Source organism: Budorcas taxicolor, chromosome 23 (assembly GCF_023091745.1).
Source record: "Budorcas taxicolor isolate Tak-1 chromosome 23, Takin1.1, whole genome shotgun sequence".
Classification (NCBI taxonomy): Eukaryota; Metazoa; Chordata; class Mammalia; order Artiodactyla; family Bovidae; genus Budorcas; species Budorcas taxicolor.
In genome coordinates, this window is record NC_068932.1 from 14695751 (window position 1) to 14712354 (window position 16604).

A 16604-nucleotide genomic window follows, 5' to 3' on the forward strand; every position below is an offset into this window, starting at 1 on the left:
GGAAGAAAGGGTGAGCTGCCCTTCTGCTTCAACATCCATCCTCTCTTTTCCGCAGTAAGTGAACTTGCACTGGGACATACGCCTGCACAGGCCTGAGACTGCATTTCCCAACTCTCTTGCAGTAAGGTGTGGTTGCATGACTGGATTCTGGCCAGTGGGAAATGAGTAGAAATCAAGTGTGTGACTTCTGGGTCTTTCCCTTGAAGGGGAGAGCCTGGGTCATCTTCTCCCTTTCTTTCCCCCTTCCTTCAGACTGCAGGGGTGGTGTAGTGGTGAGCTGCTTCTCCCTTGCAAATGCATAGTGATAGCAGAGCAACAGATGGAGGGGGCAAGGGCCTGGGTGTCCCAGTACCACTGAACCTCCATACCAGCCTCAGATTACCTACCTCAACTGTTGCTAAGGAGACAGTGTTCATCTTGCTTACCATTATATTCTGAGGTCTTGTGGTACCTCAGATACCACCTCAGTACCTAACTGCATTCTAACCTGCATTCTAACTAATACACAAGTCATCCTGTTTAGTGAAAAGGAAATGTAGAAAAGAAACTCACCAGCCTTTCTGCCATGACTAGGAGCGTGTTCACAGCATCCAGGCGATGACTAATATCCTCCCAGTAGGAAGTCAGTGTAACAACTGGCTTCGAGTGGGCCCAAGGCAAGTAGTAATAGTAGTTTCCTGGTATAGAATATTGAGGGTCTGTGAACACTGGACACTTAACACATTTATTGAAGAGATGTACAAAGTGGACTGCTTGGTTAATCATAGGCCTGGGGGTGTGGTCTGGAGTAGTCTGATTCTTTCATTTTATTTAATTAAGCAACTGAGGGATAAATAAAAAGTCCGTATTTGTGCAGCCTGCTTTGAAAAGTCTCTCTAAAAGGCCCTGGTAAACCTAGCAAAATATTCTCAGGATCTTTCGGTGATTTGGGACCATGCATCTGAGCATCACGGATAATGACATAACAGGGTAGCAGAAAACGGAGTATAAGAGATCAGATTATATGTGTTTGTCCCTGAAAACGGTTATCCTAAGCAAATATTTTTTTGGAATGGAACAAGAAAAAAGAATTTTCTGTTTTTTAAAAACCTTAGTTGGATACGTGGAATTTGGTATTGCTCAGAGCCTTATAAAGATTAGCCCACATTTTCTAGCTTAACACTACTTGCATAAAAAATAGCTAAAAACTGTGGCAACGCTGTTGAGACACTGGATCAGATTTTCTCACTCCCTTCTGTGTACTCTCGAACCATTTGTCCACATCTTTATTAGGTCATTCTCATACTCTGACTTCAATTATGATTTATTTTATACTCTAGAATGTAAGTTCTATAAAAGCAGGGACTATTTTCCATCCATGTTTGTTTGAATATAGCTATCTAATACTCATGGCAACTCTAGAGGAGAGGAGGGATAGAGTGAAGTGATGTGCTAAGGTCATAGTGCTGGGGAGAAACAGAGCAATGACCAGAAGCTGATTTTCCATCCACTTCAACTACTCAAACTGAAAGCAATTTGGGGCCAGGCAGGGCAGAGGTGGGCAGGGGCAGGAGCTGTTTTAGGGGAGGCTCAGTGTTCAGCTAGCTGCCATCTTATGACTTACAAAACAGAGCCAGTGTTAAAATTGGACATGGGAGAGGCCTTGAGATTCAGCCCCTGGAAAAGGGTCTGCGTCTAAACTCCAGCCACCTCTCTTCTGCATTCTACCTTTCCACTATGCATAAGCTGAGAATAACACCCGCCAGAGAGAGAATGCACTGCGTGTTTCTCATCCTGTGGTGCACCCACTGTAAACATGTGCAGGAGAGACAGCCAGCGTCAGTCTTACCATCAAATACAGCACGGCTATACTGAGTGGTTGATGCCAAAGGCTTACAAGTCGTGTCAAACTTGTTGCCGTAGTTCCCGATGCTGACTTCAAACTGAATGGCTTCGCCAATGTCTTGCAACATGGTGGCTGAATGGAACACAGCAGACAGGCTGTACTTCCGCCTTCGCTGATATTTCTGCAAAGCACCAGCAGACACAAGGCTCAGAGAAACTCCTTTTGCTCTTATTTACACGTGGAACTCTAGCAGATATGATTCTAACCCTGATAATTAGTGCTGAGTTAAATGCCAGGGGATAGTGGCTCAATGGTAAAGAATCCACCTGCCAATGAAAGAGACGTGGGTTCAGTCCCTGAGTTGGGAAGATCCTTTGGAGGAAGGCATGGCAGCCCACTTCAGTATTCTTGTCTGGAGAATCCCATAGACAGAGGAGCCTGGGAGGTTATAGTTCATGGGGTCACAAAAGAGTCAGACAGGACTGAGTGACTAAGTACAATTAACAAACGGCAGTGGAGAATGTTCTCGGACGTAGCAATTCCCCTCTTACTCACACAGAGGGCAAAGATAGACACACCAGGATGTTCTTTCCAGAGTTGATTGAAATAGAGAAAAAAAATGAAAACAATACAAATGTTTAACAACAGGCCACTGGTTAAGCAAATTATGTTACATTCATGAAAGAGACTGAACATTGCTCAGTCATGTCTGACTCTTTGCGACCCCATGGACTATACAGTCCATGGAGTTCTCCAGGCCAGAATACTGGAATGGGTAGCCTTTCCCTTCTCCAAGGGATCTTCCCAACCCAGGGATCGAACCCAGCTCTCCCGCACTGCAGGCGGATTCTTTGCCAGCTGAATCATGAGGGAAGCCCACGAATACTGGACTGGGTAGCCAATCCCTTCTCCAGGGGATCTTCCCAACCCAGGGATTGACCAGGGTCTCCTGCACTGCAGGTGGATTCTTTACAAACTGAGCTATCAACAACCATGCAATGGAGCAAAAGTTCATAAAAGGTCTTAGGTAGATACATATGCACAAACATGGGAAAAAAGGTTTTTTTTTTTTTTTAAAAAGGTATTTTTAAGTGAACCCAGTAAATATATATTTTAATACCGTCATATACAAAGAATATGCAAATAAAGAAGATAAACCAAGTTGTTAACAGTAGTTACGTTGGGGAAGGTAGAGAGATCATGGCTACCGTTACTATCTAACTTACACACTTCTAATAATTCGAACTGTTAGGAACTCTGCAGTCATAAGTGGTGAGACTTTTACTGTCAGTCTCTTCAGGAAGTGGTGTTGGGAAAGCTGGACAGTCACATGCTGGAACGCATGCACATCAATGAAGTCAGCACACACCCTCACACCATAAGTTGAAAATGGCCCAAAGGCTTATATATGTAAGATATGACACCATGAAACGCCTAGAAAAGAACATATGCAAAACATCCTCTGACGTAAATCCCAGCAATGTTTTCTTCAGTCAGTCTCCCAAGACAATGGAAATAAAAGCAAAAGTAAACAAATGAAACCTAATCAAACTTATGAACTTTTGCACAGCTAAGGAAGCTGGATCCTATGGCAGTTCTAATTTTTGGAGGAGCCACCATGCCATTTTCCATAGCAATTGTGCCAATTTACATTTCTACCAACAGTACATGCGGTTTCCCTTTTCTCTGCATCCTTGCCAACATTTGTTATTTATTTGTTGCTTGTTTTATTACTGGCTTACTGAGTGTATGCGTGTGTGAGGGAGTTGAACATAGGGCCAACAGTGACCACGTGGAGTATCTATCAGCCTAGCAGAAATGACCATGAGCCCTTCAGGCCTTCCTTCATTAGGGCACATACAGTCTCTTGAATCCCCATCCAGTCTCTTGAATCCCCATCCTGCCCTAAATCCTTGCTCAGATAGCATCTCGCCTTCTTTATGGATCAGATTACCACTGATCTTCAGACACTTCTTGTTGTTGTTTTTTTTTCAGTCAAAGAGAGACATGAAACGGTTTAAGTTGCTGTGCTTCATTATGTCTTGAGCTTTCTGCCATTGAATTTTGTCCACATCTAGAGTCTGTTCTGGGTCCTTATTGGAACTCCTTATAGAAGTCTCTATATACTTGCTCAGCTTGGAGATGAGAACATATGTTTACTATAGAGTAACCACATTGGCTGTGTGCTCCACTGGCAAATCTGTGGGACCTACAAATGATAATATTCAAATTGCTTGACAAATTTCTCAACATAGCAAGTTTTGTTCAAAAAACCTCTAAAGAAGGAACTCCCAGTTCCGTAGTCCCTTGGGTTTTGGAGGTCACGTAGCTATCTTACTTTGACAAATGGTGACTCTATTGTTGTTGCACTTTTTTCCCTATTAGTTACTTCTCTACCCATTTGTGTACCACCATCTAAGTAGCAGAATAGTGACAACTTTCACTTCTAAAAAGCTAGTAAAAATTATTTCATGCCTGAAGGATATTTATGAACTGATTTTCCTTCCCTTGTTTTTCATTCATACCATGCATGACCTTAATTCTGTAAAATGAATCACCATCATGGGTGGGTCTTCTGCCTAGTATGATGCAAGAATGCAGAAATTCATTTGCAGAAGTACTTAACCAATTATTTTTAAAACTTAAAAAAAAATTATGGTAAAACACACATAATGTAATTCATCATCTTAACTATTTTTAAGTGCACAGTTCCATGGCGTTGAGTACATTCACACTGTTGCGCTACCATCACCACCATCCAGCCACAAGAACTTTTTCATCTTACAAATCAAACTCTGTATCCTTCAATATTAATCTCCCATTTCTACCTACTTTCTGTCTCTGTGAGCTTAACAACTCTGGAGTACTTCATGTAAGTGGAATCAAACAGTATTTGTCCTTTCATGACTGGTTTATTTCACTTAGCATAATGTCCTCAAGGTTTAGCCATGGTGTAGCATGTATCAGAATTCCCTTCCTTTTTAAGGCTGAATAATAATTCATTGTATTGTTGAATGATAAGCTGAGACATATTTAAAAACTCAAGTGTTTATGTGAGCAAACACTGATTGGAATTGGCAACAAAAACCGGAATTGCTTACGAGCCCTCCAGGACAGGAGGGAAAACTTTTTACAAAGCACAGGCAGAAGGAAGACAAGGAGATTATTTGATTGGCTGTAGCTTAAGTGGTTGCATTATTTGGGAAAGTCCACTTGCATATTTCTGGTTTGTTGTCCTTTGATTTCTTAATCTCGAAATATTGCCAAACCTCAGTTTTGGTTGCTTAATGTAGGTTGACAAGACATCAGAGTCTCCTTGTTTCGTGGTTTAGTCAACTAAGTCGTGTCCAACTCTTGCGACCCCATGGACTATAGCCTGCCAGGCTCCTCTGTCCATGGGATTCTCCAGGCAAGGATACTGGAGTGGGTTGCTGTTTCCTTCTCCAGGGGATCTTCCCGATCCAGGAATCGAACCTGGGTCTCTTACATTGCAGGAAGATTCTTTACGGACTGAGTTATAAGGGAAGTCCTAGCCTCCTTGTTAAATTAATAAAATAGTGTGTATATACCATTTTGTTCATCCATTCATAAATTTATGAATTCATGGATGCTTCCACCCTTCAGCTACTGTGAATAATGCTGCTATCCATTTGCTGTACAAATATCCACTTGAGCTCCTGCTTTTGATTCTTTTGAGTATATAACCGGCAGTGAATTCCTGGATCATATGGGCTTCCCTGGTAGCTCAGCTGGTAAAGAATCCACCTGAAATGTAGGAGACCCCGGTTCAATTGCTGGGTCAGGAATATCCCCTGGAGAAGGGATAGGCTACCCACTCCAGTATTCCTGGGCTTCCCTAGTGGTTCAGCTGGTAAAGAATACACCTGCAATGTGGGAGACCTGGGTTTGATCCCTGAATTGGAAAGATCCCCTGGAGGAGGGTATAGCAACCCACTCCAGTATCCTTGCCTGGAGAATCCCCATGGACAAGGGAGCCTGGCGGGCTGCAGTCCATGGGGTCACGGAGCTGGACATGACTGAGCGACTAAGCATGGCAGAGCACATGGTAATTCTATTTTACACTTGAGTACCGTTTTGAAAACATCTGACAGTGACTGCAGTTTGCTGTCTGAAAGAAACTTGGGTAGACTGATCAAGATGGCAGAGAAGTAGGCTATGACGCTCACCTCCCACAGATATATCAAAAATGCAGCTACATGTAGAACAGTTCCAACAGAGTATCTACTGAATGCTGGCAGATCTCAGACCTCTGCCCCCATGTAACCAGGTAGGACAAAGGGAAAAAGGGGAAAATAGAAGAAAGTAAGAAGGGAATCAGGAGGGGAATGTGCCAACAATGGGAGAAAGTCTCTTCAGCAACTGTTGGTGCTGGGAAAGCTGGACAGCTGCATGTAAATTGATTAAGCTGGAACACACCCTCTCATCATACACAAAAATAAACTTAAAATGGCTTAACGACTTAAACATAAGACAGAACACTATAAAACTAGGAGAAATCACAGGCAAAACATTCTTTGACATAAATCATACCAGTGTTTTCTTACCAATGCCTTCAGTCTCCCAAGGATACAAAAATGAACAAATGGGACCTAATCAAACTTAAAAGCTTTTGCACAGCAAAGGAAACCATAAAAACAGAAACATAAAAAGATAAGCTATAGGAGAAAATATCTGCAAATGATGCAATCGATAAGGGCTTAATTTCCAAAATATACAGACATATCATACAACATGACTACAATAAACAACCCAATAGAAAAATGGGCAGAAGACCTAGACATTTCTCCAAAGACTAAAAATGGAAGAAAAAAAAAAAAAAGAAATACAACTAGCCAATGAGAACATGAAAAGATGCTCACCATCACTAACTATTAGAGAAATGCAAATCAAAACTGCAGTGAAGCACTACCTTACACTGGTCAGAGTGGCCATCAATAAAAACTCTACAAATAACAAATGCTGGAGAGGATGTGGAGAAATGGACCTCCTTACACTGTTTGTGGGAATCTAAGTTGGTACAGCCACTATGGAAAACAGTATGGAGGTTCCTTATAAAACTAAAAATAGAATTACCATATGATTCCACAACCCCGCTCTTGGGCAGATATCTAGAAAAAACCCACATTCAAAAAGATACATGCACCCCTTTGTTCCCAGCAGCACTGTTCACAATAGTCAGGACATGGAAACAACCTAAATGTCCATCAACAGAGGAATGGATAAGGAAGATGTGGTCTACACGTACAATGGAAGAGTACTCGGCCATGAAAAGGAGTGAAATTGGGTCATTTGTAGAGATGTGGATGAACCTACAGACTGTCATAGAGAGAAGTCAGTCAGAAAGAGAGAAACAAATACTATATAATGTCCCTTATATGTGGAATGTAAAATAGGAGACAAATGAACCTATCTACAAAACACAGACTCGTGGACATAGAGAATAGACTGTGGTTACCAAGGGGGAGAGGATTGGGGGAGGAATGGAGTGGAAGGGGGAGGTCAGCAGATGTAAGCTCTTACACATGGACTGCATCAACAGCATAAATATATACCCTATGGTATAGCACAGAGAATTACATTCAGTATCCTATGATAAACCATAATGGAAAATAATATTTTTAAAAAGCATATATAAATATATGTATAAATGAATCACTTTGCGGTACATAGGTAATTAGACAACATTATAAATCAACTATACTTTCAAAAAACAAAACAAAAAACCCTTGGGACATCCCACTATTACAAAACTTCCATTTTGGTTAACGAAATTTTTGACGTGGTATACCTGAAACATCCCAAAGTATTTCATTAGAAACCCCTCTGAGTCTCAAACTTTTCTGAAAGCCTTTCTAAAACATTGGTTTGTAACCTTAGCTACATATTGAAAGACATCTGAAGAGCTTTAAATTATACTTATAGCTGGGCCCCATCTTCTGGAGCTTATGCTTTAAAAACTTCTCTACCTTAGTCCACTTTCACTTTGGTAGAGAGGGGATTGGAAGACTTTTGTCACTTGTCAGGAGTTTCCTTAAATACCTACAACTAAGTCCCCTGAAAAATCTATGGTTCCAATCTATGGTGCTGTGGAAATTCCAGGTTTGGTTTAAATTGCATGAAAATTAAAAGTAGGAAGTTATTTGTATTAGTCAGACCTTATATATATATATATATATATATATATACAGCATGACTTGTTCTTTGTAAACCATCTAGGATCCTATCAGAGAAGGGAAGGAACAAAAATATGAAACATAATTTGGGGCCTACGTCAGGGCCCAGAAAGAATGATCAGTATTTAAGCTGGAGCCACCTGTTACTGCTCTAGCTTAAATAGACAGGAAAAAAATGTAAACAGTGATAGACTTTATTTTCTTAGGCTCCAAAACCATTGTGGATGGTGACTACAGCCATGAAATAAAAAAAGACACTTGCACCTTGGAAGAAAAGCTATGACAAACCTAAACAGCATATTAAAAAGCAGAGATGTCACTTTGCCAACAAAGGTCCATATAGTCAAAGCTATGGTATTTCCCATAGTCACGTATGGATATGAGATTTGGACCATAAAGAAGGCTGAGCACTGAAGAATTGATGCTTTCAAACTTTGGTGTTGGAGAAGACTCTTGAGAGTCCCTTGGACTGTAAGGAGATCAAACCAGTCAACTCAACCCTAAAGGAAATCAATCCTGAATATTCATTGGAAGGACTGATGCTGAAGCTCCAATACTTTGGCCACCTGATGCAAAAAACTGACTCATTGGAAAAGACTAATACTGAGAAAGACTGAGGGCATGAGGAGAAGGGATGACAGAGGAGGAGAGGGTTGGATGGCAACATTGACTCAATGGACATGAGTTTGAGCAAACTCAAGGAGATAGTGAAGGACAGGGAAGCCTGTTGTGCTGCAGTCCATGGGGTCATGAAGAGTCGGATATAACTGAACAACAATAACTTGTTACTGCAGAGAAAAGAGAAGTTATATGGGGAGGTGCTGCAAAGAGGTGGGGATACCACCTCTGGTCCAGCTGGCTCTGCCCTGCACATCTCTCGTGGCCAGGATTCCATTAGCTCTCTCTGGATTTTCCTGTGCAGAACTCACAGTCACCTACAGAACCCTGATAGGATTCTCACCCTGGAGGGTCTGAGCGCTAAGACAGTAACAGGGCTTTCTGGCCATCAGAACTCATAACACAGCAAGTTTTCACTGTGAGCAAGATTCCTGGGCCACTGTGCAAGTCAGAGTTCATGAGGGGTGCCCAGACCATCTGCTCACCTGCCCAGAGCCCTGGGGTCCTGGAGGAATAGTGAGGCTGAGAATTCTCTCCTTCCCCCTGTACTTTCCCACTTCCCCTGTGCTCTTGGAGCACAAAGAGGTGTAAGAAGTAACCAGCAACAGTTTAGACCAGTCTGTAAGCCTCAGCTTCTGTTCCCTGTCCTTGGTAGCCTTGGGGAAAAACGTTCTATAACAGGGCAAGTTGAAGAACATAAATTATAGTCTATTGACTATCTCCTGATGGGTGTTTAACTTTGCAGGGCCTTCAGGCTTTCTGATTATCCATGATCAGTGCGAGCCGGTCCTGTCTGACTCTTCGTGACCCCATAACTGCAGCATGCCAGGCTTTCCTGTCCTTCACTATCTCCTAGAGTTTGCTGAAACTCATGTTCACTGAGTTGGTGAGAACATCCAACCATCTGATCCTCTGTTGTCCCCTTCTCCTCCTGTCTTCAATCTTTCCCAGCATCAGGGTCTTTTCAAAGGGATGCAAGGGACTCTCAAGAAGTATAAGGTACAGTTTTAGAAGTAAATTTGGGGAAGGGGATGATTCTGTCAAGCAGAATACCTGATAAGAGGGAGAAAGTTAACAAGCTCTTAAAAGTGGCTGTGGGCCCAGGAGGCATGAGACATTAAAGGACACAGACAAGGAGACTGTGCCAAAGAAAACGGACAGCTTGCCACCTTTGATCTAAAGGAGATAATGGATGAATCGCAACATACTTACTCAAGCAATACTTATTGACACAACGTGAGCCAGACCGATGGGAGAGCTAAGGCTGAGGATGCAACAGCTGATCTTTTACCTGCCTGATTGCCTAGGAAAATACCCAGGCTACATCCTCCTACCTATCCTTGTAGGGTCTCTTGACCAAGCCCATCTGGAGCACCACGTCAGCTTCTGCTCTAGAAAGATGGGAAACCGGGATTTTTGGCAACTGAATAGGAAAAACTCACACTTCCTGCTGTGTGTCTCCTTTACTCTCACACTACAATCACACAGTTAATACTTCTGATGCCAGATGTGCGTGCTCTGCACTAAATCACTTCAGTCATGTCCAACTCTCTGTGATCCTATGTACTATAGCCTGCCAGGCTGCTCTGTCCATGGGATTCTCCAAGCAAGAATACAGGAGTGGGTTGCCATGCCCTCCTCCAGGGGATCTTCCTGACCCAAGGATCGAACCCACAACTCTTACACCTCCTGCATGGGTAGACGGGTTCTTTATCACCAGTGCCACCTGGGAAGCCCAACTCTAGGTGGGTATCCTGAAGTTTAACTCAATCCTGACACTATCCACTTGGAGACAGTATCAGATCCCACAAGTTAAAAGGCTCAGTCCCACAACACTACCCCCCATCCACTTCCTCTGTGCTTTTGACCTATCAACTACAAACTGGAGGTTCCCATAATCCCCTCTTAGGGTTAGATTAATTTGCTGGAGCAGCTCACAAAGCTCAGGAAAACAGTTTACTTACTGTATATGTGCTGTGTACTTAGTCACTCAGTCATGTCCGACTCTTTGTGACCCCATGGACTGTAGCCAGCCAGGCTCCTCTGTCCATGGGGATTCTCCAGGCAAGAATACTGGAGTGGGTTGCCATGGCCCCCTCCAGGAGATCTTCCCAACCCAGGAATCGAACCCAGGTCTTCTGCACTACAGGTGGATTTTTCCCATCTGAGCCACCAGGGAAGCCCACTTACTGGATATGGGTTAATATAAAAGGATACGATAAAGGATACAAAGGAACATCAAGATGGAAGAGAGGCACAGGGCAAGGTTTGTGGGAAGGAGCTCTCTTTGAACACACCACTCTCCCAGCCCTTCCATGAGTTCATCGACCCATCAGTTCCCCAAACCCTGTACTCTGGGGATTTTATGGAGGCTTCATACTGTAGGCATGATCAATGATTAACTCAATTTCTAGTCCCTCTCTGAAGGATGTGGAGGGGGTCAGGCTGAAAGTTCCAAGCTACTAATGATGGCTTGGTGAGCAGCCCCCATTCAGGAGCCCACCAAGTCAACGCATTAGAACGAAAGACTTTATCACCCAGGAAAGCCAAGAGATTTAGGAACTCTATGTCAGGAACCAGAATCAAAGATCAAATATGAGAAAAAGTTGCTCACAAGTGCTCTTATCACTTAGGAAATCACAAAGGTTTTAGGAGTTCTGTGTCAGGAACCAGAGACAAATACACATTATATTATTCCAGGGGTTCCCTGGTAGCTCAGACAGCAAAGAATCTACCTGCAATGCAGGAGGCCCGGGTTTGATCCGTGAGTCAGAAAGTTCCCCTGGAGAAGGAAATGGCAACCCATTCAGTATTCTTGCCTAGAGAATTCCATGGACAGAGGAGCCTGGTGGGCTATAATCCATGGACACGACTGAGTGAATAACGCTTATTTCACAGGGACCAAGTTGCCCTTTTGATGAAGCCTCTTCAACTCAACCAGAAAGTTTCATTACTTGTAAATGAATCACAAGATCTCTTTAACTGTGACAAACGTCATGATTACATTCTAGGCTGACCACTGTCATGAAAGCATCCTCCCAGCAGTTGCACAGATCTGCTCATCTCACTCTCTTTCTGGGCTCCTGGTAGCTTGAAGAGTGAGTGTATCCTTGGAATCTTGGCTCCTCTCCTGCTTTTTAATACTGTTGGGATTTGGGGGACTTCCCTGGTAGTCCAGTGGTTAAGACTCTGCACTTTCACTTCAGGGGACCCAGGTTTAATCCCTGGTCAGGGAATTAAGATCCTGCATTCCTCGAGGTATAACCAAAAATAAATAAAATAAATAAAAATCGAAAAAAAAGCAAAAACAAAACTCAGGTGACTGGGCATAAAACAAACTCCCATAATTTGGGAGTTTTAAATATTTTGGGGATTTGGGCTTGTATAGTTCATTTTTATTACATTTATGTAATATTTTATTTATTTAAAATATAAATAAATATTTATAAAAATTTATAAAAAATTTTGTGAGCTGGGAAGGGAGTTGGATGGGATGGTATGTGTGTTAAGTGTTAGTCCCTTATTATTTATTTAATAATAATTAAATTATTGTTTAATTATCATTATTTATTTAATAATAATTAAATTACTATTTAAATAAATCCGGGTCTCCTGCAGTGGAGGCAGATCCTTTACCATCTGAGCCATCAGGGAATGGGTGGTGGAACCCAGCAGAGAGAGGCCTGAAGGGGGGAGGGTGGGCATCAATGAGCTGGCTGCTCTGAGAAACAATTCAGATTTCTAGAACATGTACGGACCAACCCATGATTCTTAGAAATAGTTGGAGAAGAGATGGCATATATATGTATGTATGTTATCTACACACACACACAATGGAGTATTACTCGAGCACAAAAAGGAAGAAAATTCTCTATTTGCCTAATAACATGGATGAACCTTGAGGGCATTATGCTAAGTGAGATAGTCAGACTGAGAAAGGCAAACACTGTGTGATACCACATATATGTAGAATCTAAAAATGCTGAACTCATAGAAGCAGAGAGTAGAATGGTTGTTACCAGGGGCTGGGAGAATTGAGGAGGTCAAAGGGTGCAGAGCTGCATTTAGAAGATGAGTAAGTTCTGGAGATCTAATGCACAGCATTGTAATCATAGCCAATACTACATTATATACTTCAAAGTTGCTAAGACACTAGATCTTAAATGTTCTCACCACAAAATATGATAATTCTATGACATGAGAAAATTAGCTGTGTTAGCTAACAGTAAGGTGGTATCATACTGAATGTAGGGGCTTCACAGAGGGCACTAAATGCATTAAATCAGCACACTGTACATCTTAAACTCCCATAATGTTATATGTTAGATAATATTTTTAAAGTTCAAAACCAAAAAAGTAGACTACCATGATTTATCAAAAAAACCCCAAAAAACAGCAAGTCATAATAATGGTATAGAATGTACTAGAAACAATTCAGTGAGTAACAGAGACAGGGTTAATTTAATATTGAGCTATCCATCACACATGCTAACAAATCTGTACTGCACATGTCAATTAGTTTACAAGGAAAAATTGACCATTTAATTGTCTCATGATGAGAATGTTCTTCTTTTGTATTTATTGCCTTGAATTAATTACACTATTTTACTAGGAAAAACAATCACATCTGTGGCTCTCTGTCTTACGAATCATGGGTGTTATGCATAAGTGTCTCCATACTGGGGAAGGAGCTGATTTATAGAAAGAAAAAGAAATGAGGGCTAGGTACTTCCCCAGTGGTCCAGTTGCTAAGACTCTGCGCTCCTAACGTACAGGACTTGGTTTCACCCCTGGCCAGGGAACTAGATCCCACATATTGCAAATAAAGATCCCACATACCATAACTAAAACAACCCACATGCTGCAACTAAGACCCAGCACAGCCAGTGAAATAAATAAATATTAAAAAAACAAGGACCTATTGTATAGCACAGGGAACTATACTCAATATTTTTATAATAACCTATAAGGGAAAAGAACCTGAAAAAAGAATATATATGACTGAATCCCTGTGCTAGACTCCTGAAACTAACACAGCATTGTAAATCAAACATACTCCAATAAAAAAATTTGTTTTAAAGAAAAAAGGAAAAATAAAGAGCTGGAAAGGTGAGCTTGGAAGACTTCCTGTCTTTGAGAAGGACTGGGGGCTCAGTGCCTACTGTAACGTGGGCATTAATATAAACATGCCCTCACATGCTAGGAAGCCCGAGGTATGGCAGTTACTTCTGAAGATGAAGTGACTTTTAATGGCTGCTGTACCATCTGGAATGGCTCTTGTGACCACGTCCCCATGACACACCCAAGCCCAGTTAGCAAACAAGCCATTCTGTATGGGGGGTATCACTGCACTTGCCAGCTTGCAGCAGGGAATTAACATCTCAAAGATAAAGCAAGTCTCATCACCCCCATGGGCTGTGATAGACATACCGAGAGGGTGTTGAGGGGCTCTTGCTATGACTCCCCTCTCTCCACCTCTGCCACAGCTGACCCTCCAGTCCCTGGACGTCCCCTTCAGACCCGCTGACTCAGGCAGGCCAACACAGGCCCTCCACCACCCGCTCTCCCCAGTATCCTTTCCATACCACATGCCATACACGCACCAACATTTACCTCAACAACCAGCAGGTCATCACTCGAAATGGACCCAAGCTTTTTATCTGGTGGTGTCTTTTCAAGTAAAGTGCTTAATTCAACCAAGATTCTTCCTCTGTAGGCAACTCCTTCCCCCTGAAAGGCAACAGTGCAGGATTATTTTTCCAGGCATGAACAACAGTCAAAAGCTCTCTCTAGTGGGCTAACCTAGATACAACTTCAAATTTCTCCTTCCCAAAATGAACCAGTCAGTAACTCTCTCAGCTGGTCTTTGTTATCTGAGAGAAGAACCAATGACTTCAGGAAGGATCCCAAAGAGAGCCAGGGTAGTCAGGGCTAAAAGGGATTTTAGTCATGGCTGGGGGGCCAGAGGCTTTCAAGCCATGCTTCGATCTGGAAGGGGTTCCCAGGGGCTGAGGTGGGGGTGGAAGGGGCTTGAAATCTCCCTTACTGTACTTCAGGTCTGCATTTGTCTGCATTAACTTGGCTCCTTTTCTCAGAATACAGAGGCAGCCATGTTGGCAATCAGGGCAAGTCTCAGAGGAGCCATGAAATAAAAGAGGAAGATGTTCTGGGTGTGGTGGACTGTGAGGATGAATTACGGATACTCCTCCCAACAGAGTCAGCAGTGTTAGCAGCAGAACCCTCTGGAGAGGAAGGGAAGGCTTCCACCTCCACTGCCAGCCCTCCACTCCACCTTCACCCCCCAGGGCTTTCTCTCTACCCTAGTTCCCTTCTTGGGCTTTGGCAGCTAACTAAAAGACAGTACTTGGGCTCCTAATGTGGTGGAAAGACCACCTCCCACCTCTGGGCCTCCATGTCTTCATCTAGAAAATGAAGAGGTTGGATCACATCAGAGATAGCCATATCAAGCGTGTCACTTTCAATCTTTCAGCAAATTCCTAGAATATGTCATTCAACAGAATTCTGAGATAGCACATTTGCTTTTTGGAAAGAGCCAACATTGATTACTGCCATCTGCCCTAAGTCTAGGAAGGGGGAATGGGCATGCTCAGTTCAGTCGCTCAGTCGTGTCCGACTCTTTGCGACCCATGAATTGCAGCATGCCAGGCCTCCCCATCCATCACCAACTCCCAGAGTCCACCCAAACCCACGTCCATCGAGTTGGTGATGCCATCCAACCACCTCATCCTCTGTTGTCCCCTTCCCCTGCCTTCAATCTTTCCCAGCATCAGGGTCTTTTCCAATGAGTCAGTTCTTCGCATCAGGTCGCCAAAGTATTGGAGTTTCAGCTTCAACATCAGTCCTTCCAATGAACAACCAGGACTGATCTCCTTTAGGATGGACTAGTTGAGATCTCCTTGCAGTCCAAGGGACTCTCAAGAGTCTTCTCCAACACCGCAGTTCAAAAACACCAATTCTTCGGCACTCAGCTTTCTTCACAGTCCAACTCTCACATTCATACATGACCACAGGAAAAACCATAGCCTTGACTAGACAGACCTTTGTTGGCAAAATAATGTCTCTGCTTTTGAATATGCTGTCTAGGTTGGTCATAACTTTACTTCCAAGGAGTAAGCGTCTTTTAATTTCATGGCTGTAATCACCATCTGCAGTGATTTTGGAGCCCCCCCAAAATAAAGTCTGACACTGTTTCCACTGTTTCCCCATCTATTTGCCATGAAGTGATGGGACCGGATGCCATGATCTTCGTTTTCTGAATGTTGAGCTTTAAGCCAACTTTTTCACTCTCCTCTTTCACTTTCATCAAGAGGCTCTTTAGTTCTTCACTTTCTGCCATAAGGGTGGTGTCATCTGCATATCTGAGGTGATTGATATTTCTCCCGGCAATCCTGATTCCAGCTTGTGCTTCCTCCAGGCCAGTGTTTCTCATGATGTACTCTGCATAGAAGTTAAATAAGCAGGGTGACAATATACAGCCTTGACGTCCTCCTTTTCCTATTTGGAACCAGTCTGTTGTTCCATGTCCAGTTCTAACTGTTGCTTCCTGACCTGTATACAGGTTTCTCAAGAGGCAGGTCAGGTGGTCTGGTGTTCCCATCTTTCAGAATTTTCCACAGTTTACTGTGATCCACACAGTCAAAGGGTTTGGCATAGTCAACAAAGCAGAAATAGATGTTTTTCTGGAACTCTCTTGCTTTTTCGATGACCCAGCAAATGTTGACAATTGGATCTCTGGTTCCTCTGCCTTTTCTAAAACCAGCTTAAACATCTGGAAGTTCACGGTTCATGTATTGCTGAAGCCTGGCTTGGAGAATTTTGAGCATTACTTTACTAGCAAGTGAGATGAGTGCAGTTGTGCAGCAGTTTGAGCATTCTTTGGCATTGCCTTTCTTAGTGATTGGAATGAAAACTGACCTTTTCCAGTCCTGTGGCCACTGCTGAGTTTT

General features: G+C 42.7%; 1 protein-coding gene and 1 non-coding gene across 2 annotated transcripts in view; one reads left to right on the top strand and one right to left on the bottom strand.

The window, feature by feature from the left end:
* Nucleotides 1-16604, bottom strand: part of MYOF (myoferlin) — a 175569-nt gene that overhangs the window by 68325 nt on the left and 90640 nt on the right. Inside the window, exons 19-21 of the mRNA XM_052661026.1 lie at nt 14251-14367; nt 1829-2006; nt 553-677 (exon numbers count right to left, since the gene is read on the bottom strand). Coding sequence (XP_052516986.1) covers nt 553-677; nt 1829-2006; nt 14251-14367 — 420 coding nt within the window. The remainder of the gene's footprint in view (nt 1-552; nt 678-1828; nt 2007-14250; nt 14368-16604) is intronic.
* TRNAE-UUC (transfer RNA glutamic acid (anticodon UUC)) lies at nt 11801-11873 on the top strand. The gene has a single exon. It is a non-coding gene; the product is annotated as a tRNA-Glu (tRNA).